This window comes from Artibeus jamaicensis, unplaced genomic scaffold, assembly GCF_021234435.1.
Source record: "Artibeus jamaicensis isolate MK-2021 breed Jamaican fruit bat unplaced genomic scaffold, CSHL_Jam_final contig_233, whole genome shotgun sequence".
NCBI classification, from domain to species: Eukaryota; Metazoa; Chordata; class Mammalia; order Chiroptera; family Phyllostomidae; genus Artibeus; species Artibeus jamaicensis.
The window spans coordinates 8,550,707-8,570,574 of NW_026521486.1; the positions used below are offsets into that span (position 1 = coordinate 8,550,707).

The 19,868-nt window shown below is 57.8% G+C and overlaps 1 protein-coding gene across 1 annotated transcript in view; it reads left to right on the top strand.

Moving 5' to 3' along the window:
* Positions 1–18,455, top strand: part of MYH9 (myosin heavy chain 9) — an 88,429-nt gene extending 69,974 nt beyond the window's left edge. The window contains exons 21-41 of the mRNA XM_053661990.1: positions 1,356–1,487; positions 1,929–2,135; positions 2,666–2,803; positions 3,791–3,914; positions 4,869–5,040; positions 5,843–6,055; positions 6,409–6,553; positions 7,875–8,081; positions 8,316–8,420; positions 8,706–8,858; positions 9,943–10,191; positions 11,239–11,451; positions 11,573–11,785; positions 12,091–12,252; positions 13,344–13,472; positions 14,320–14,408; positions 14,483–14,606; positions 14,843–15,051; positions 15,734–15,842; positions 15,943–16,115; positions 16,922–18,455. Of these exons, the coding sequence (XP_053517965.1) occupies positions 1,356–1,487; positions 1,929–2,135; positions 2,666–2,803; positions 3,791–3,914; positions 4,869–5,040; positions 5,843–6,055; positions 6,409–6,553; positions 7,875–8,081; positions 8,316–8,420; positions 8,706–8,858; positions 9,943–10,191; positions 11,239–11,451; positions 11,573–11,785; positions 12,091–12,252; positions 13,344–13,472; positions 14,320–14,408; positions 14,483–14,606; positions 14,843–15,051; positions 15,734–15,842; positions 15,943–16,115; positions 16,922–17,039 (3,384 nt within the window). The 3' untranslated portion in view covers positions 17,040–18,455. The remainder of the gene's footprint in view (positions 1–1,355; positions 1,488–1,928; positions 2,136–2,665; positions 2,804–3,790; positions 3,915–4,868; positions 5,041–5,842; positions 6,056–6,408; positions 6,554–7,874; positions 8,082–8,315; positions 8,421–8,705; positions 8,859–9,942; positions 10,192–11,238; positions 11,452–11,572; positions 11,786–12,090; positions 12,253–13,343; positions 13,473–14,319; positions 14,409–14,482; positions 14,607–14,842; positions 15,052–15,733; positions 15,843–15,942; positions 16,116–16,921) is intronic.
* The last annotated feature ends 1,413 nt before the right edge of the window (positions 18,456–19,868 follow it).

Consider the following 19,868-nt stretch of genomic DNA (forward strand, 5'->3'; position numbering starts at 1 on the left):
AGCATGACTCCAGGGTGGTCCTGCCCGCGGGGCCTAGGGGCATGTGAGCTGTGGGATTTGTCCTGTTGGCAAGGCCACAGCCTGCTGTCAGGCTGGGCTAGGGTGGCTCAAACAGCAGCTTCCAGGATGTGAAGGCCCCGCCTGCCACGGCTGCACACGTCTCGGGCCTGCCCTCCCAGGGGCCCACGGACAGTCGGTCAGAAGCTTTGTGTGCGGCTTGACAAGCCTTCTCCAGCCTTTAACAAACCCCTTTTAATAAGTCACTTAATCTGTTTTTGCTTACAATAACTAATTTGTAGTAATTGTGAAAAGTTAGGCGAACAAAATACATAAAGAAGAAAATGAAAATTTACCTGTAATCTCTTCAGTGCCAAGCCAATGTCAACATTCAGTAGTTTTTTCAATATTTATTATTGCTGTCATATTTTTACTCCCGTAAGTCTCTGCTGTGTGAACCATACATATTCTCACATAGCTGAGCTGTGGCTTGTATAAAGTCTTATATTTTGCATTTTTCACTTAAAATTCCTTTATGAGCATCAGTTTTTAAAGTTTTTATTTTTAGAGAGAGGGGAAGAGAGGGAGAAAAACAGGGAGAGAAACATCAGTGTGTGAGAGGGGAATGTCGATAGGCTGCTTCTAGCACACCCCCACTCAGGGACCTAGCCTGCAACCCAGGCATGTGCCCTGGCCGGGAATCGAACTGGTGCCCTTTGAGTTCTCAGGCTGATGCTCTTGCCACTGAGCCACACCAGCCAGGGCGAGCATCATTTTTTAAAAGGCAGAATAAGTTTCTCTAGAGACAGTCACAGTTTATCTGGCTACTTTATCAATGATGCGTCTTGATCTAACTTCTTCTTTTTAAAGAAAGGTTATTATTTATTTTTTAGAGAAAGTGGAAGGGAGGGAGAAAGAGAGGAAAATTTCAGTGTGTGAGAGAAGCATTGATTGGGTGCCTCTCGCGTGCCCCCAACTGGAGACCTGGCCCACACCCTAGACGTGCCCTTGACTCTGTTCACAGGCTGGCACTTAGCCGGCGGAGCCACACCAGCCAGGGCTTTGATCTAGTTTCTAGTTTTTCATCATTATAAACAATGCTGCCGTGCGTATCTTCATGCCTACAGAGGGGCGGTTTCTCTGAAATGTAGTTAGCAGGTCAGAAGCCTGTGGCACAAGGCACCAAATTCATTTCCAGAAAGGTTGCACCCATTTGTACCCCGCAGTGTGCCTGGTTACCCTGCAGCAGTGACACAGGGACTGGAGAGCTCCCATGTCCACAGCTGAAAAAGCCTCATCGCTGTCGTCTGGGACAGGTGTCTTCAGCTGAGCATGTCTGTCTCCATCTCCTTTCCCAGGTCAAACCGCTGCTGCAGGTGAGCCGCCAGGAAGAGGAGATGATGGCCAAGGAGGAGGAGCTGGTGAAAGTCCGAGAGAAGCAGCTGGCTGCCGAGAACAGGCTGGTGGAAATGGAGACCCTCCAGTCGCAGGTGAGTACAGCTGGTCCCAGGGTATTACAGCTGGTGCCGGTGCTGCCACCTGCTGGCCATCTGCAGGCGAGGCATGTTGGAGTTGAAGGGGATACTTCACTAGAAAAATGGTTCATTTTTCTGTAGGCTTCATTCAGGGTTATGTGATGTAGGGAGGCCGCCTCTTGGGATGGAAAGTTTAGGAGTGTGGGCTTCGAGGCCCATCTCCAGCGCTTCACTTCTCTGAGCCTGTTTCCTAGGGATGTTGGTGTACAGCTCATGACACAGTCATGGAGGATAAAGAACGTGGTGTATAGAGAATGCCTGGGAGTGTAGGCACTCCCCAGATGAAACTCCTTTGTCAGCACGGTCCTCTCTCTGGAAGCCAGAGCTAGGGAACACCTGGCCCGGAGGGGCCCGCGGAGGCTGCCAGGAACCTGCATTTGCACCTGTTGTTTGCAGCTCATGGCGGAGAAGTTGCAGCTGCAGGAGCAGCTGCAGGCAGAAACAGAGCTGTGTGCCGAAGCTGAGGAGCTCCGGGCCCGCCTGACGGCCAAGAAGCAGGAGCTGGAGGAGATTTGCCATGACCTTGAGGCCAGGGTGGAGGAGGAGGAGGAGCGCTGTCAGCACCTGCAGACAGAGAAGAAGAAAATGCAGCAAAATATCCAGGTAACCCAGCTTCCTGCCCCCTGGAGAACGGGGCAGGAAGGGCCGGACATAAGGCATGGGGAGGAGGGGACAGGGTGCGGTGAGGAGCAGTGACACAGGGACTGGAGAGAACACCGAAATGGGAGTGCCAGGGTGGGCCAGCTCCTCCCACTTTCGTCTACTTGGGGCCGCCTTTGAGAAGTTTTCTCTGTGGGGCGGTGGTTTCTCACACGCGTGTCTCAGCTCTCTGTGTGCCCTGCCCGACTGAGCATCGAAGTCGGTTCCGGTTCCCTCCCTCGGTCCTGCCCCGGCTGGTCCGAGGAGGAGCAGAGGGCGGCCCGCTCTGCTCTCTGCCCACGTTGTCACTGGCGGGAAGCTTGCTCTAAAGGAAGCACCTCAGAACAAGCGACCACGTGATTGGACCTGGGTTCTTGTCCCTGTACCCCAGTTTTAAATATTTGACCCCACAAGTAGGGCTTAGGCCACATCTCAGCTCCACCGCTGGGCTTGCGTGGACTGCCGTCCTCACAGTCCCTTTGGCTTTGTGACAGGAACTGGAGGAGCAGCTGGAGGAGGAGGAGAGCGCCCGCCAGAAGCTGCAGCTGGAGAAGGTGACCACCGAGGCCAAGCTGAAGAAGCTGGAGGAAGACCAGATCATTTTGGAAGATCAGAACTGCAAGCTGGCCAAGGTGAGGCCCTCGGCAGGCGCGGACGTGGGCCTGAAGCGCCGTGGCTGCTGCTCAGTAGCAGATTCTTCTTCCTGGGTGTCCCATGGCCTGTGGGCGCCAGGGTCATTTGAAGGGATGGCTGTCATACCTGAGTGGGGCCCAAGGGGAAGGTCTGACGTATCTTAGTAAAGAAGCTCTCGAGACCCGAGACTTGGCAGAGCTGAACCAACCGTCTGTGTGGCATTGCATGTTCGTCACCAGTGGCGCTTTGGGCACCTTGGGGGCTTGGTATTGAGGTATAGGCACCTCTCCTTCAGCCTTCCCCAAGGGGGCGGCTCTTTCTTTTGAGAGCCAAGTTGGGTCTCTGTCAGCTAGATGGCAAATAGAAGCTGAGGGTGTGTTGGAGAAAAGAAAGGACTCGGTCAGAATGGCGTCCCCGACCCTGAGGGCAGGATGCGGGGTTGGGGCGGCAGGGTGACGGCCCGGGAGCTCTGTGGCTCGGGGAGCGGGACGCTCGTGCTGAGTGACAGAGGGTGTTTATCTCAGTGGCTGTGCTATCGTGGGGAGACCCTGTTGGGTTAGCTCTGTGGCGGGGGCCACATAGCGCGGGCAGTGAGGACTCTGTGGGCTTGAGTGGGTGGGAGGCCGCAGCCCCGCAGTGGACAAGCATGGGGCCTGGAGAAGACGGTGCCCGAGTCCCCTCCCGGACACTCGCTGCCCCTGGGTGCCCCGAGGGGATAAAACAGGCCCAGGAAGGGCTTCAGTACCCACATCTGTAGGTCAAGGAGGCAACCTGCTTGCTCTTCAAGGGGAGTTAAGTGGCCTTCCAAAGTGACCCCTTTGATCCAGGAAGTCCCACTGAATCAGTTATTTAAGTCCTCGTCCCTCCATTCAGTGGTGGATTTCTGGACAAGCTGTACTTTGAAGAGAGCTGAAGTGTCTCTGCTCAGCTAACGCTGAGCCCTGACCCAGCCTCACACCGCCCCCCACACCCTCCACGCCCCCCAGGAGAAGAAGCTGTTGGAAGACAGGATAGCTGAGTTCACCACCAATCTCACGGAAGAGGAGGAGAAATCGAAGAGCCTGGCCAAGCTCAAGAACAAACACGAGGCCATGATCACGGACCTGGAGGGTAAGAGGGTGATGGGCAGGAGCGGACTTGGGAGCCAGAGGCGCACACCTCCCAGGGTCGACACCACCGGGAGTGGGTGCACCAGGCGGGAGTCACGCTCATTTCCACATGCGCGAGGCTCAGGGTCCCTGGCAGCCAGTTGCTGCCGTAATACCTAGGATTCAGCACCCAGTCCCCGTAGGACTCTGGCTGGGCACCAGGCCCCAGCGCTGTGTGGCTGGGAGGGAGGTTCCCGAGCGAAGAATACCCAGAGGGAAGCCGTTGTGGTCCTCCGTTGCTGCGACCACACATTTCACCAGCCTCTGCAACTTCCTAACAGGTTCCGGGGTGGCCCCCGGCTCTGCCGCTTACTAGCTGTGTCACCTTGTACCTGTCACTTCATCTCCATGAGCTTTAGTTTCTCGTACCTCTAAGGGACACACTGGAAGAGCATTTGTGAGGGCTGAACTATCTCATGCTTGCGGACATGCCACGTGATCTGTTAAGTGCTAGACTGATAGATATTTCAGGGCCATTGCTTGTCTTGGGACAGGGTGACAGATCATGTCTACGTCTCCCTGGGGATCTGTGGTGAGGAGGACGGGGTGGCAGTGCAGGTCTGTAGTCGTCTGTGGGCCCCTTGTACCCTGCCCCTTGAGAGGAGTGGACACGGGGGGTAGGTGAACTCCCAGAGCTCTGAGCTTGTGCCAGAAGCCACGTGTCCTCTATGGAGATGCGGGGCAGCGCGCTCTCTCCAGGGCAGTGGGTGGAGTAGGAGGGACACGGGACCTGGCAGCTCCTGGAGATGCTCTTCCTTCACCTAGGAGTTGGTACGAGAGTCTGCACTTTGGTTCTTTAAACCTTCAGTATGTCTTGTAATAAGGATGCAGTGTTTATGTAAGAATTAAAAACAAAGATGACAAAGTTTACGGCCGCTGGCAGCTCTATCAGCTTCTCCCCACCTTTCCCTCCCAGAGCGCCTCCGAAGAGAGGAGAAGCAGCGTCAGGAGCTGGAGAAGACCCGCCGGAAGCTGGAGGGAGACTCCACAGACCTCAACGACCAGATTGCTGAGCTCCAGGCTCAGATCGCCGAGCTCAAGATGCAGCTGGCCAAGAAAGAGGAGGAGCTTCAGGCCGCCCTGGCCAGGTGAGAGCCGGAGCATCAGCTGGGGGCCAGGCGGCCAGAGCCAGCGCTGCCTGCCAGCGTCCTGCTGTGGTTCTTGGTACATCAGTGGGCGGGGAGCATGCGCTCTACTGCTGTGGTCGTGGAAGCCATCTCACAGCGAAACATTTTCTGTTGACGAAAGGCACGTTTCCTGTCACTTGTTTGTGATCCTTAAAAAGGCATTTAACCACCCACAATCCTTTCATTTCTTTAACTTAAAATTTATTGGCCACAGGCATTTTCCCCTCTTTAATAGGCTGTTTCTTAGAGTAGTTTTAGGTTCACAGCAAAATTGAGGCAATGGTGTGGAGGGTTTTGGTGGACCCCCTGAGCCCCACACACAGCCTCTTCCAGCCCTCACAGCCTGGCGGGGGCGGGGGTGCATTTGTTACAGCTGGTGAACCCGCATCGACACAGCACCATCACCCCAAATCTGTGGCATATTTGCATTTTTGTTTCGTTGCAGTCTTGATGAACTGTAACGTTTTATTTCCTTTTTATTTGTTTACTTGACATGGAACTTACTATGTTTTAAGTACTGACTTTTAATTTGGGAGATGAAATGATTTCCATAGGACGTTTCGCAGTCCTGGCGGTGGTCCTGCCCTTAGCTCTCCCGCGTGGCACGCCTCACGTGCCACTTTTGCTGAGTGAAGTCCCTAGGGGCTGTGATTCTAACGGCCAGGAGTAGCTTTGGCTGCCTCTTTCCAACACCTTTTCTGCACACTCTACCCCATCCCTTGACGGTAAGACGGCCATGTCCTGAGGTTTGTGTCTTTGGCAGAGTGGAGGAAGAAGCCACCCAGAAGAACATGGCCCTCAAGAAGATCCGTGAGCTGGAATCTCAGATCTCTGAGCTCCAGGAGGACCTGGAGTCGGAGCGAGCCTCGAGGAACAAAGCTGAGAAGCAGAAGCGGGACCTCGGGGAGGAGCTGGAGGCTCTGAAGACGGAGCTGGAGGACACCCTGGACTCCACGGCTGCCCAGCAGGAGCTCAGGTATGCCAGGGGCAGGCGCGAAAAAGGAGGCCCTGTCCTCGAGAGGTGGGTCCCAGGCCTCTGAACCCACACGACGGCCTTACTGCCACGTACCAGAGGGCAGAAAGCTGCAGTTGCTCAGCATCTCTCTCTACTGAAAAGACCTACTCAAGAGCCTGGCTTGAAGTTTGGGTGAAACAGGGTGGGCTTTAGGCTGCAAGGGCACAGAAGCCTCCACAGTGTCTTTGAGAGTGGACAGCTGAGGAGGGAGGGGCCCTGGCAGAGGAACTGCCTGAGGTGCAGCTGGGGGAGAGCCCCAGGGGCAGCACTGCTCCAGGGTCCCTGGCCTCCATTCCGAGGGCATTTCTCCCCAGGTCCAAACGTGAACAGGAAGTGAATATCCTAAAGAAGACCCTCGAGGAAGAGGCCAAGACACATGAGGCCCAGATCCAGGAGATGAGGCAGAAGCACTCCCAGGCCGTGGAGGAGCTGGCCGAGCAGCTGGAGCAGACAAAACGGGTGTGCAGGCTTCTCCCTGGGACCTGTTCCAGGACTTTGGCAGGAGGGGGCGGGTCTTGCTCCTTGCAGGGGTGGGGCCCTCCTGGAGACTCGCCGCCACTCCAGGCCAGTCCTGTAGGGCAGAGCGCCTCCAGAGCCAGACCACCTGGGTCAGAGGCCAGCTCCAGCTCTTAGTGGCTGAGTGACTTAGACAGATAGCACCCCTGTGCGTCAGCTTCCCCGTCTGTCAAGGAGGCTGCGGTAGGTCTGTCTTACACATGCATGCGAGCTGAGCTGGAGTTGATGACGTGTGAAGAAGCACTTGGGTAGCGTGGGCTCAGTAAGTTGTTCAACACCATCATTGTTACTGTTTCATCAGAATACCTGCCAGACCATAGAGCTTCCAGAAACTGGGGTTCCCCTGAAACTGAGTTTCATAGGGCCTTAGGTTCCCTTTTCTGAAACCTGGGTCCTCTCTAGAACATCCCCAAGAGAAGGTGGTCAGCTGGAGTCTTTTTGGGAGAACCCTGTGGATATCAATCCCAGCAGGATTCTCTGCCTGGCAGCTGTTAGCCCGGCAGTTCCTTCGCAGGACAAGTCCTGCCTCGTTTGGCTCCCAGCTCACAGACACTCTTAGTGGCAGCTCAAGGGGCCAAAGGCTGTTCCATGTGGCAACGTATAAAATGTTTTACAAACAAGCCTTTTTCAACTATCTCCCTTCAACTTCCACTCAGTTCTGTGCAGGTTGAAACCTTTCTTTGTTCTTTAGCTGTTTTTACCCAGCATTCTTTGCATTCACGGCTTACCCTTGAACTTGCCTGTGACCCTGGGGCCCCCTTGGTGCAGATTAGAATAGGATTGTCATGTTGGTTCTATAAACTCCATTTTATTTTTGGGAAGAACATTACATTATTACTTCGAATATCAAATTTCAAACAGGCTTCACAGGGTGTCTAACTGAAAATTGTAATTTCCCTCGATTTATAGGGTCATAACTAAAGTTATAAATATCTGCAGTTATAACACCTTGTACTTGAGTGTTCCCTCTACTTATGAGGGGGCCGGGTGGGCTTGTTTTAAACATGGGAAAGCGGAGGCCTTCAGAGAGGAGGACGCTGGGTGGGTGTCATCTTCCAGTTGAGTGAGGACAGACCAGGTGCGGGATGTCTGAGACCGGGACACTTGCTAGCAGGCCACCTCCCAAACTTGCCAACATCCCTTTTGCTGCAGAGGTGGTGGTGTCAGGATCTGAACGCTGCCATGCTTCCTGGGACACTGGAAAGAGCAGCTTCATGGAAGGGCCCGGATGCCCCTCTTTATTCCTTTGCTTCCTCCCCACCAGGTGAAAGCCAACCTTGAAAAGGCCAAGCAGACCCTGGAGAATGAGCGAGGGGAGCTGGCCAACGAGGTGAAGGTCCTGCTGCAGGGCAAAGGGGACTCAGAGCACAAGCGGAAGAAAGTGGAGGCCCAGCTGCAGGAGCTGCAGGTGAAGTTCAACGAGGGAGAGCGAGTGCGCACGGAGCTGGCCGACAAGGTCACCAAGCTGCAGGTGAGGCCTCTGCTGGGACCCGGGGTTGGGCGGCGGTCCCTTCAGGGGCTCCTCGGTCTGGAGTGCCTCCAGTTCTCTGGGACTCCTGCTCTTCATAGTGCCTCACGTGGGCTCCTCAGCAAGGCTTCTGGGTTCAGCCTGTGACTCAGGGCCAGGTTACCCTAGAATCACCCAGATGGGGCCAGAGCGGTCATGGTGGAGCTCCTGGGCTCTGTCTCTCCCATCCCCGTGCAGGTCGAGCTGGACAACGTGACAGGTCTTCTCACCCAGTCTGACAGCAAGTCCAGCAAGCTCACCAAGGACTTCTCCACTCTGGAGTCGCAGCTGCAGGACACACAGGTAAGGCCGGCAGCAGGGTTCTGGGGCTGGACCATGTCCTGCGAGGATGCAGTTCCCACACGGCACCCCCGCCAGGCGTCTGGGTGTCCCGTCCCAGGGCTTTTCAGATTACCCGTCTTCCCCTGCATCCACTGGGTATCTGGGTCTTCTGGGCTCCCAACTAGGTCTTTCTAAGCTGTCCCCTGAGACAGAGGAACCAGCTGCTCCCTCCCGCATGGGAGTGGGTTCCCTAAAGCTCTGGTGCTGCCCCTCCTGATCCCTGTGTCCCTCTTGTCCTTGGAGTAGGAGCTGCTGCAGGAGGAGAACCGGCAGAAGCTGGGTCTGAGCACCAAGCTGAAGCAGGTGGAAGACGAGAAGAATTCCCTGAAGGAGCAGCTGGAGGAAGAGGAGGAGGCCAAGCACAACCTGGAGAAGCAGATTGCCTCCCTGCATGCCCAGGTTTGGTGATAGGTGACCTGCAAGACCCCCAGGCTACTGGGTGGCTCAGGGACACTAGTCATTCTACGGGCTGGGTATGCCCGTCGGCCTGAGCTGGACGCCCTTCCTCTGTGGGGAGTTCCCATCCTCCCCAGCCCAGGGCTCCCAGCCCTGGGTCCCCAGGTAGAATTCTGGGATCCGTGAACTTGGGGGACGAGACTGAACATCCTTGCTCTCACCAGTCTGCATCTGACGCCTAGCATTTGTTTCCTGGTGAATGTAGACCACAAGTCACGGCGGTCCCAGTGCCTGTCGTCCAGGTCACTAGAAACCAGCAGTCACCATGTCCAGACATGGCAGGGCCTTGGGGGTGTCCCTGTGCTCCCTGCACTTCAGGAGGCCACTCTCTGTGGTGCTCACAGAGAAGCTTGTGGTCACGGCACCAGTTCAGTGTGACATGTGACACCGAACCTGTCCACATTGACTTTCCCGATCACCCCGAGTGTGTTGTGTGTCCACTCGGGGTGAGGAGAAGGAGTCCCAGTCTGCTCTGTGCTGTCACGGGATCCGCGGCCTAAAGTGGACCAAGAGCCCATCCTAGATCCTGTGCTGGGACTTCAGCGGGGCCGGCCAGGTGTGCCCTCTGCACAGGCCGGGCCCACAGTCCGCTCCCCGGTCTGGGTAGGAGGAGTTAGCACGTGGGCAAGGTGGCAGCTTTCTGTCCACATGCAAGGAGGATGCAGGACAGGTGCCCGGGGTCCTTGTGCCCCCAGCCAGTTCTCCAGAGGGCACTGGCCCTGCAGTGTGGGGTGAGGTGACTGGCAGACATGCCCACCTGGGCCTCGGTCTTTGTAAATGAGCAGCCTGGAGAGGGTCACAGCAGAGAGGCCCCCAGAACTGACCTGCCCTCGGCTCCATGGAACAGAGACGCCCTCGGCACAGTGTTCGTCTCTCTAGCCTGCTGGAAGGGGGCAGTGTCCACACCTAGGTTGGCTCCCTGGTCTGTGTTCATGAGCAGCAGGCCAGCTTCAGCTGCCTCAGGCACAGGTGTGTTCCCTGAGCAGGTGCCATCGTGGGTGTCTCCTTATTCCTTGCTCCTGGCCAGGTGACCGACATGAAGAAGAAGATGGAGGATGGTGTGGGATGTCTCGAGACTGTGGAAGAAGCCAAGAGGAAGCTGCAGAAGGACCTGGAGGGGCTGAGCCAGCGCTACGAGGAGAAGGTGGCCGCCTACGACAAGCTGGAGAAGACCAAGACGCGGCTGCAGCAGGAGCTGGACGACCTGCTCGTGGACCTGGACCACCAGCGGCAGAGCGTCTCCAACCTGGAGAAGAAGCAGAAGAAGTTTGACCAGGTGCGTGCCTCCCGCAAGCTCCTCCTCATTCCCTCTCTTCCTCTAGCGCCATGGCCTGCGGCCAAGGCCACTGACCGGGAGCGGGCCCAGGGGTCCCATCACCACCTGCAGGTGCTGGGAGCAGAGGCTGGGTTTCCTGCTGGTCGAGGGGCCTGGCAGGGATGTGCTGGGAACCTAAATACTCAGGTTTAGCACGGAGTGTTCGGCTTTCTGTTTCTTATAATTTTTACATTTTTTAATGATCCGGTTTTAATTACTTTGAATTGTGGTTCATGTGTCAATACCTCCTCCTCACTGTAAAAAATCTGAGGTAGCTTGCAGTCACGCCGACACGGGACTGGGATAGCAAACTAGGGTAAGTGGGGACTCGGGGCCCAGGCTCCCACCACCCGGTGCCCATTATTTTGGAAGGAGGTGTCTTGGGGTTGGCCCTTCTGCCTCCTCTCCTGTCATCTCTGGTCATTGTCGCGCCGTCAGGGCAGAGTCACGTGCTTGCTATGCTGACACCACCTGCAAGGTCTAAAGCATTCACTCCCTGGGCCTTCAAGGAAGAATTCCAGGCATTGGGAACTGGAAGGTTGGAATACAAGGTTGCACGAGGGGCGGTCCACAGAAGGAGTGGACCAGGGGGATTTAAACTCACAAAGTTGGGGGCAGCCGCACTTGGGCTTCTAAGCAGCCAGAGCCACAGGCTTCATGGTAAACGCCATCCACTCATTCAGGAGAACTTCTGAAGCCTTTCCACGTTGGGAACGTGCAGTTTTCCTATGGGTTCCCATGAAAGGTCTGCAAAGTGGCAGGGACGATCTCCACCCTCGTCCGTTGACAGGGACATACTGAGCAGTGCATGTCACCCTGGGAACAGCTGGGTTCCCCTGGTAGCTGCCTGGTGCTGGCTCTTCCTGGGGCCCACCCCTCAGACCTGGCACCGGGCCCTTCATTCCTCAAGGAGCTGGGTCTGGAAGGTGTGCCTGCATGAGGTCAGCAGGTACGCAGCTCCTTGTAGGAGTTCGTTGCCCGAGACTCATGGCCCCACATCTCTTCCAGCTCCTGGCTGAGGAGAAGACCATCTCGGCCAAGTATGCGGAGGAGCGCGACAGGGCTGAGGCAGAAGCCCGAGAGAAGGAGACCAAGGCGCTGTCACTGGCGCGGGCCCTGGAGGAGGCCATGGAGCAGAAGGCAGAGCTGGAGCGGCTCAACAAGCAGTTCCGCACGGAGATGGAGGACCTCATGAGCTCCAAGGACGACGTGGGCAAGAGTGTGAGTCCTGGAGGGGCCGAGGGGGGGAGTGCAGAGGACGAGCAGGTGAGCGGGCACTGAGGCAGGGATCTCGGGGGCCTCCTGTCCCTCTGCTCATGAATCTGGTCCCTTCGGGGGGCAGGTCCATGAGCTGGAGAAGTCTAAGCGGGCCCTGGAGCAGCAAGTCGAAGAGATGAAGACCCAGCTCGAGGAGCTGGAGGACGAGCTGCAGGCCACTGAGGACGCCAAGCTTCGGCTGGAAGTGAACCTGCAGGCCATGAAAGCCCAGTTCGAGCGGGACCTGCAGGGCCGGGATGAGCAGAGTGAGGAGAAGAAGAAGCAGCTGGTCAGACAGGTGTGTGAGGCCCGCCCGCTCCCCCTGGACAGGGACTCTGCCCTTCACCCTGACCCCATGTTCCTGGCAGGCTTCTCTTCTGTCCCTCTACCTGGGTTGTCCAGGGCCCCTGGACCATTTCTCCCAGGCCTCTGCCCTCAGGAAGGGTGGGGAGTCAGTGGCTCTGTCAGGGGTATCTGTTCAACCCTCCATTTGGCCACTGGAGACTGCACGGATCCCAGAACTGGGCCAAAGCCACCTGGGCTCAGAGCTGGAGTCGGGTGCGTGTGTGGGTCCGGCCTCTGGAGCTGCCCGTGTCTCCCCAGGTGCGGGAGATGGAGGCAGAGCTGGAAGACGAGAGGAAGCAGCGCTCTATGGCAATGGCCGCTCGGAAGAAGCTAGAGATGGACCTGAAGGACCTGGAGGCCCACATCGACTCTGCCAACAAGAACCGCGACGAAGCCATCAAACAGCTACGGAAGCTGCAGGTGAGGTCAGGCCGGACCAACCAGATCTGGCCAGGCTCGGTGGCCCTGGGCTCAGCGTGGGGCTGGGACACTAGTGGAGTGTTCAGTGAATGCTGGGGAGTGCCGCTCTCCCCCAGCTGGGGAAGGCCTTGGTAGCCTTAGCCCATCTCACAGATGGAGACTCAGGCCCAGAGGCTGAAGGGAAACCATCTGAGAGCAAACCTGCAGGATGGCCTAGGCCTTTGAGTGTGTTAGAGGACAGAGTGTGCACACCCAGCTCTGCAGTGGGGTCAGGGGAGGCGGCCACCCAGTGGCACGTGTTCTGAACAAACCTGCTGAGGCCCCGGGTACCCCCTGCAGCCTAATGGGTGATGATGGAAGGTTGGGGCTGCAGGTTCAGAGGGGCAGCCAGAGCGGGGACACACCTGGGACATTCTCTCCTGACCCCTAGTTAAGAGGGAGCAAATTTAAAAGGTTTCTGAGTTGCTGCATCATACCCAGCACCCTGGCAGCAACAAGAACACATTTCAATGTCCGTGGTTGGTGAGGGCACAGGCACAGATGCCCTGAGGCTACTGGCATTCTCCTCCCAGCACCTGGGTGCAGATAACAGGAGACGTACCCTTTGACATGGGGAGTCTCAATTTGGGATTTTCTTCCCAAGAAGAAAAATAGCTACTTCACAAAATCTTTAGAATGAAAGCACACAGCATGAGATGGAAAAGGAAGGAGTCCCGCCCTCCCTGTGGTCGGGACAACCTGGCAGGGGAGGAGGCGTGCTCTGGGGGGGGGCAAGCTCAGGATCCCCGTGCCCGGGGGGCTGCAGGAAGTAGAGGCCACGCAGCTGGCTCCTACTAGTACGTGAGCCTTGACTCACACGCCCAGAGTGTGTCTGTGGATCCTAAGGGCCCAGAAGTGCACAAATGGTGGGGGGCAAAGGGACTTTTTACTTTAGCAACTATTGTACCCTTTTTAATGGTCCCGTCAGGGTGAAAAGCAGCCCCAAGGTCCTGCTCCATGTGGTCCCTGGAGCAGGTGGGCGGGGAGACAGTGGGCAGGGGCTGGATGGTGGCCTCTGGGGTGGGGGTCAAGCGTCTCCTCCCCGCCCCCAGGCCCAGATGAAGGACTACATGCGTGAGCTGGATGACACGCGTGCCTCCCGCGAGGAGATCCTGGCGCAGGCCAAGGAGAACGAGAAGAAGCTGAAGAGCATGGAGGCCGAGATGATTCAGCTGCAGGAGGTGGCCGGGCCCAGGGGGCGGGAGACTCGGGGCTGCTGCCCTGCGGTGGGAGGGCAGTTCAGGGCCTCTCCGGGGCCAGCACTGGGTGGGCGCGGAAACACAGTAGTGGAGCTGCAGGGACGAGTGGGGGTGGCTGTCTGTGACAAAGTCCCTGCAGGGCTTCACTAAGTGGCAGGGCTCCCTGGAGGGAAAGGAGATTGTGTGTGTCACCACCTCCTGCTGTGAAATGGGGCCTGGAGAGGAGGGTCCTTCCCAGACTCCTGTCCCTGAGTGTCCCCTCATCTGTCACACACGAGGTACATGTGGAAGCATTCTGCTTCTCCCTGGTCCCGACATCCAGGCATGTCCTTTTCTGCCTCTGCCACATTGGCTGTGCTCTCCTTTGGTCACCTTTGGGTCTTTGTCCATGGTGTCTCACCCTGGGGGTGAGGCCCTTTCCTTCGCTTGGGTTTCAGGGTCCTCACTCCCAGGTCCTAGCACACACCCCTTTCTGGTCACTCCCAGTGCCTGGTCTGCCTGGGGTGAAGAGGGTCCAGCACGCCCCATTCGGCCAGGACGGTTTCTTACTTATCTCTACATCCCCGGTAGCGGGCCTGGTTCCTAGCACTCAGATGTGTGGGCTTTGTAAACATGTGGCGCCCCAGCTTTGACCTCAGAGGGAGGAGTCAGGTCTGTGAGGCAGAGGGGCTGGTGAGAAAGGACTTCATGGAGGAGGCAGGCCCAGGAAGGCGTGGAGGAGAGGGCCGGGGGCTCGGGCAGGATGGCAGTGCGGAGGGCTCAGCGTGGAAGAGGTGGCTTTTCAGGGTGTGGGCTGCCCAGCAGGTGACACCGCGGGTTCTCATGGCAGGAACTGGCAGCTGCCGAGCGTGCCAAGCGTCAGGCCCAGCAGGAGCGGGACGAGCTGGCCGACGAGATTGCCAACAGCAGCGGCAAAGGGTGAGTAGCGGTGAGTGTTATGGGGGAGCCCTCCTGTGGGACGGGCCCCTTCTCACTCCTCCGGCCTCCCCCAGGGCCCTGGCATTGGAGGAGAAGCGGCGCCTGGAGGCTCGCATCGCCCAGCTGGAGGAGGAGCTGGAGGAGGAGCAGGGCAACACTGAGCTGGTGAACGACAGGCTGAAGAAGGCCAACCTGCAGGTGCGCGGGGAGGGGCCTCCCGGGAAGTCCCTCTGCTCCAGGCTCGGGGCTGCAGGTTCCGAGCACCACCAGGGCAAAGCCAGCAGCTTCTGCATTGCTTAGGGAAGGAGGTCCTAGCTGCCGTTAGGTTTTGGGAACCTGGTATTATAAGGAGCTCTGCAGGATCCGGCTGTCCCACCTCTGTCCCCAGCAGGATCCCCAGCTTTCCTCAAGGTCATCGGCCCTTCTTCCCACAGATCGACCAGATCAACACCGACCTGAACCTGGAGCGCAGCCACGCCCAGAAGAACGAGAACGCCAGGCAGCAGCTCGAACGCCAGAACAAGGAGCTCAAGGTGAAGCTGCAGGAGATGGAGGGCACTGTCAAGTCCAAGTACAAGGCCTCCATCACTGCCCTGGAGGCCAAGATCGCACAACTGGAAGAGCAGCTGGACAACGAGACCAAGTAGGTGTCCCTGTCCTGTCACCTGGAACAGTCTTCAAGCCCATCTGCAGTCCTGTCCCTGAGTCCAGTCGGGAACCAGCTTTCTGTCCCCGAGTCCCAGAGCTTTTCCCCCCATCCCGACGGGGCTGTCCTCTGTTCCGCTGGGGCCTTGTGGAGTTGGAGTATCTGGGCATGGCCAAGAGAGGGGTTTTGGGGACCATGTCTGAGGGCTGCACAGAGAGAGGTAGGGGGCTCCCAGCCACCTGGGGGATAACTGGGCTGAGCAAGACAGAGACTTGTTTGCAGGTAACAGGGGCCACACTGGAGCCCAGTCTCGCCGTCCCTTTTTCCTAGCTGTAGCATGCTGTGAGGTGTCACTTCCCTTCCTGCAGCCTCAGTTTCCCCATCTGAGAAATGGGGCCGATTAGCTTGCCTCTGGGAAAGACAAGCTCATAGTGGGTGGTTAGTCAAGAGGCATCAATCAACCAACATCTCTCTCTCTCTCCTTCCCATCTAAAGATAAATAAATAAATATTAAAAATTTAAAAAAAAAAAAAAAAGAGGCATCAAGACCTGGGCATCAAGGCCTCCCTGGAGGGCAAATCCCAGTGAGGCCCTGGGATGGGCAGTCCAGCTTGTGCTTTGTGGGCCAGGCCCTCTGAAGGAGGGCGCCCCCCTGAGCTACTCTGTCTGTACCTGGCAGGGAGCGCCAGGCAGCGAGCAAGCAGGTGCGTCGGGCCGAGAAGAAGCTGAAGGACGTGTTGCTGCAGGTGGACGACGAGCGCAGGAACGCAGAGCAGTTCAAGGACCAGGTGTGCTCATGGGCAGAGCGCCGGGGCCCTGGGCTGGCAGGGGCTGGGCGGGCCGCCCTCTCCCAGAGTGCTGACCTGGGCCACCCCTCTCTCTGCACAGGCCGACAAGGCGTCCACCCGCCTGAAGCAGCTCAAGCGGCAGCTGGAGGAGGCTGAGGAGGAGGCCCAGAGGGCCAACGCCTCCCGCAGGAAGCTGCAGCGAGAGCTGGAGGACGCCACTGAGACTGCCGACGCCATGAACCGCGAGGTCAGCTCCCTCAAGAACAAGCTCAGGTGAGCCCTGCCTCCACCGCACGTCTCCCTCCCTCCAAAATCTCACTCGTGCAGGGCGCTGTGCAGGCAGCGACGCTCCTGTGAAGGCGGTGGTGCCCTTTCTCAGTGGTCCTCGGGCAGCACAGCGTTTGAGGCGAGAAAGCGCTGGGTCAGGGGCTGCTGCCCCTCGGGGATCTTGTTGCCTCCTGGGGACATGGCCCGGCCTGTGGCATAAACCGTGGTGCCTGGAGAGTCCCATCCCAGGTGCCCGGAGAGCGCTCGCTGGCAGAGGCTGCCTGCCATCAGCACTGGGCCTGGGGACAGAGAGGGGCCGCCTTCATTTCTCCAGGGCGCGTTGACATCCAAGAAGTGGGAAATGGCTGAGGCAGGGGTCTTCCCCAGCACCCATCCTCATTTCTGCCGCCTTTCCATGACAGTCCTCTTTTAAAGCATTAAATCAACACAAGCAGACATCCTAGCGAGGGTTTAATGTTCATTTTCTATGTGTGATGGGAGAGGGCACGGGTCTTCGCACACTGCTTCTGCAGCTCTTGGTTTTCCTTGTTTTATACTTAGTTACTGGAGGCATTTTTTGGAAGGTGACTCCATCTAATCTTCTGCCTTTCCCCCTTTTCATCTGTACTGATTTCCCCGACGTGTTTGGTGGCCTGCTGCCTTGTCCTGCCTGGAGGCAGTGGCCCTGAGGCTCTGGGTAGTTTCTCCCATGGGATGTTAGACACCAGTTTCCCTCTAGGGGTCGCTGTGGCGTGTGTGAGCTGTGCTTGTGCCTCCCTGGCTGGCCCTCTGACCTCTGCCTCTGTCCCTAGGCGTGGGGACCTGCCATTTGTCGTGCCCCGCCGAATGGCCCGAAAAGGTGCTGGCGAGTGCTCAGACGAGGAGGTGGACGGCAAAGCCGACGGGGCTGAAGCCAAAGCTGCCGAGTAACCTCCTGCCCAGGAAGGACAGACAGACCTACCGACCAACCAAGGGATGACTCCGCCTCCCCTTCCTAGTCCCCCACCTTCTTGGGACTGCTGTGACCAAACTTTCAACCCCTCCCACCGGGCCTGGGGCCCTCAGGCTTGCGCTCTCGTTCCGGCCCCACAGGCCTTGTTGAGGGCCTTAGGCTTCTCTGCTGCAGCCTCTCCCCTCCCCTCCCCTGTGCCCCAGAATCCGATACCAAAGAGTCAGGGTCCTGGGTCCCGGGCTCAGGAATGCGTGGCCTGGCGGACCTCCGGCCCTCGCTTGCTGAAAGCACAAGGCAGTGAGGCAAGAAGGGAGGCCACTGGGGCGGGCCAGAGAGTTTTCTACAATCTATTTTTATTGACCCTAAGGCGTTCTGAGAGCCCAGCACCCCAGAAGAGCGGTCACCTTCCTGCCTCCGCCACCAGCTCTACCCCCACCCCCGTCTTTGCTGTTGGCAATCACATGCGGTGACCTCACCCCCTCTGCCCCATTGGCCCCCCTCCGGTGGGCTCTGGGTGGCCTGGTGAGGGCAGGCCCAGGGGCGCCACCTCTGTGCAGGGCACAGAAAGCCGGGCGTGACCAGGGAGGTAGCTCCTCCCCGCTCACACTGGGCAGCGCCCCGTCCCCTTCCCGATCCTAAGACGTCTCAAGTGCAATGATGACCCTGTCCCTCCTCTGCTGAGGGCAGCCAGTCCTGTTACCACAAGGTCGTTGGGCTGAGCACACAGGGCCTCGGGGCGAAGCTGGAAAGGCCAGTGGTGTCTTCTCCCAACACTCTTGGGGACCAAATATTTGTAATGGTTAAGGGACTTGTCCCGAGTCTGACAGCCAGCACCTCAGACAGGGCCAGAGGCCCTCCCTCGCCACCCTGCACCTGCTCCAGGACCAGGGCCGGGGAGTGCATCTGCACCGTCGGCTCAGTACCGAGGAAGGACTCGCCACCTGCGCAGATGGTTTTTTGAAAGGAGAAAAAAAAGGTTTTCTCTCCCCCCCTTGTGATAATTGATCACATCCCCAGTCTTCGCCACTGCCTGCCTTTGGAACCACGTCTAGAAGAGAGTAGCGTGCCCTACACTGGCCTGCACTGGTTGCTGAATTTACCTGTGTTCCTAACTGTTTTGTATATGCTGCATTTGGACTTACTCACGGCAAAGAAGGCCTTCTTTTTAAGGAAAACCGACCCAACAAATCATGAAGCTGTGCACAAGCTGCATGTGCCTACAGAGCTCCGAATCCAGGTCCCAGTTGCTGTCACAAAGGAGCACCGGCGCTCCCAGCCCGCCCTGTTTCATAGAATAAAAGTGCCTTAGCGTGTGTTGCAGCCGTCACCACTACAGGAAGCTGGTTTACAGGTGTTTTCCACTGGGCGTCACAATAAAGAGTACCATGTGCTACACGCCACGTGTCTGGTGGTGTCCGTCTGCCGCAGAGGGCGGCCCGCAGGCAGCGGGCACCTGCTGTGTCCCTCCTGGAGGCCTCCGCTGGTGGGGTGTGGCTGGGACACGGGCCTGAGTGGGGAGGATGCTAGAGAGGCAGGCGGGGCCTGGATCAGGGACACTGAGAGCATCTCCTGTCAGCCTGGTCTCCTTGTTTACTGGGTACCTACTCTCTGTGTGACACCGAGCTGGCCCAAGGTGGAGACACAGCCTGGGAAGACTGATGTCCCCACAGTGGCAAGAGGTGGGGGAGGGAGGAGCGTTTCTCCTTAGAGTAGGGATGTGGCACCCACTTACCCAAAGGTTGGACGCCAGCAGTGATCCCTGGGCTCCTGTTTGACCACAGGGAAGGCGCCCTTCTCCCCTGGGGAGGCAGCAGCAGCGGCTGCCCTGGGAGGTGGGCGGGGCCCGGCCCTGGAGCCTCGGGGGCAGCTGCCAGCTCTCAGGGCACTGGGTTTTCCAGGCTGTGAGGTTTAGCCACCTTGTCATTTCGCCCTCATCACATCATCCTGGGTTGGGTTCCAGCTTCCCCAGCTCATCGTGATCCTCAACAAGGGGCGGGAAGCTTTCTGGTGTGTCTGGAGCCAGCAGGGAGAGACAGGGAAGACAATTACATTACATTTCCAGAATACTTGAGGGTTCTAAGAGTTTCTTCTGCTCTGGGGACACGGCACAGTCTCAAAAACAAACAGAAATGACAGCAGCTCAGCTCCCCACTTTTTGGGGAAGTCATTCAGCCTCAGCTTTCCTTTCAGAAACGAGAAATGAATGTTCCCCTCTCCGGCAGTTGGAGCAGTCAGGATTCCGTATGCGAAAATGCTTCAGGAGGTGTCAGGGGCTCGGGCCATGTCGTTTTTCCATAGGAGTTGGGCTTTTCAGGGCTTATTTACACTGTAGAAGATCACCAAGGGGTGTGGACCAAACTGCCATCCAACCCATCTTGAAGGGCAGCTCGGTGGCCAGGAGGTCCTCATGTGGCTGTGCAGCTGTCACCACCGCCCCCCACAGAACCGCTGTCTGCAGAGGAGGAGCTCTGTCCCCAAGAAACAGGACCTTCCCATGTCCCCTCCCCTCCCAGCCCCTGACCACTGTCTGTGACCTTGACCCTCCAGGCACCTCATGTCACTGGAGTCACGTAGCCTTTGCCTCAGGTGGCTGGATTATTATGCATGAGCACTGAGTCCCTGGGGCTCATTCCTGGGAGGGAACATGTGCCAGAGCTGCCTTTCTGTGTGAACACAACACTCCGTGTGTGTGTGTGTGTGCGCGCATGTGCACGTGCATGCGTGTGTGTGTGTGCCACTGTGGGCACAGGCCGAGCCCACCTTGGTCTTCGGTGACTCATGCTGCCGTGCATGTGAGTGTGCAGATA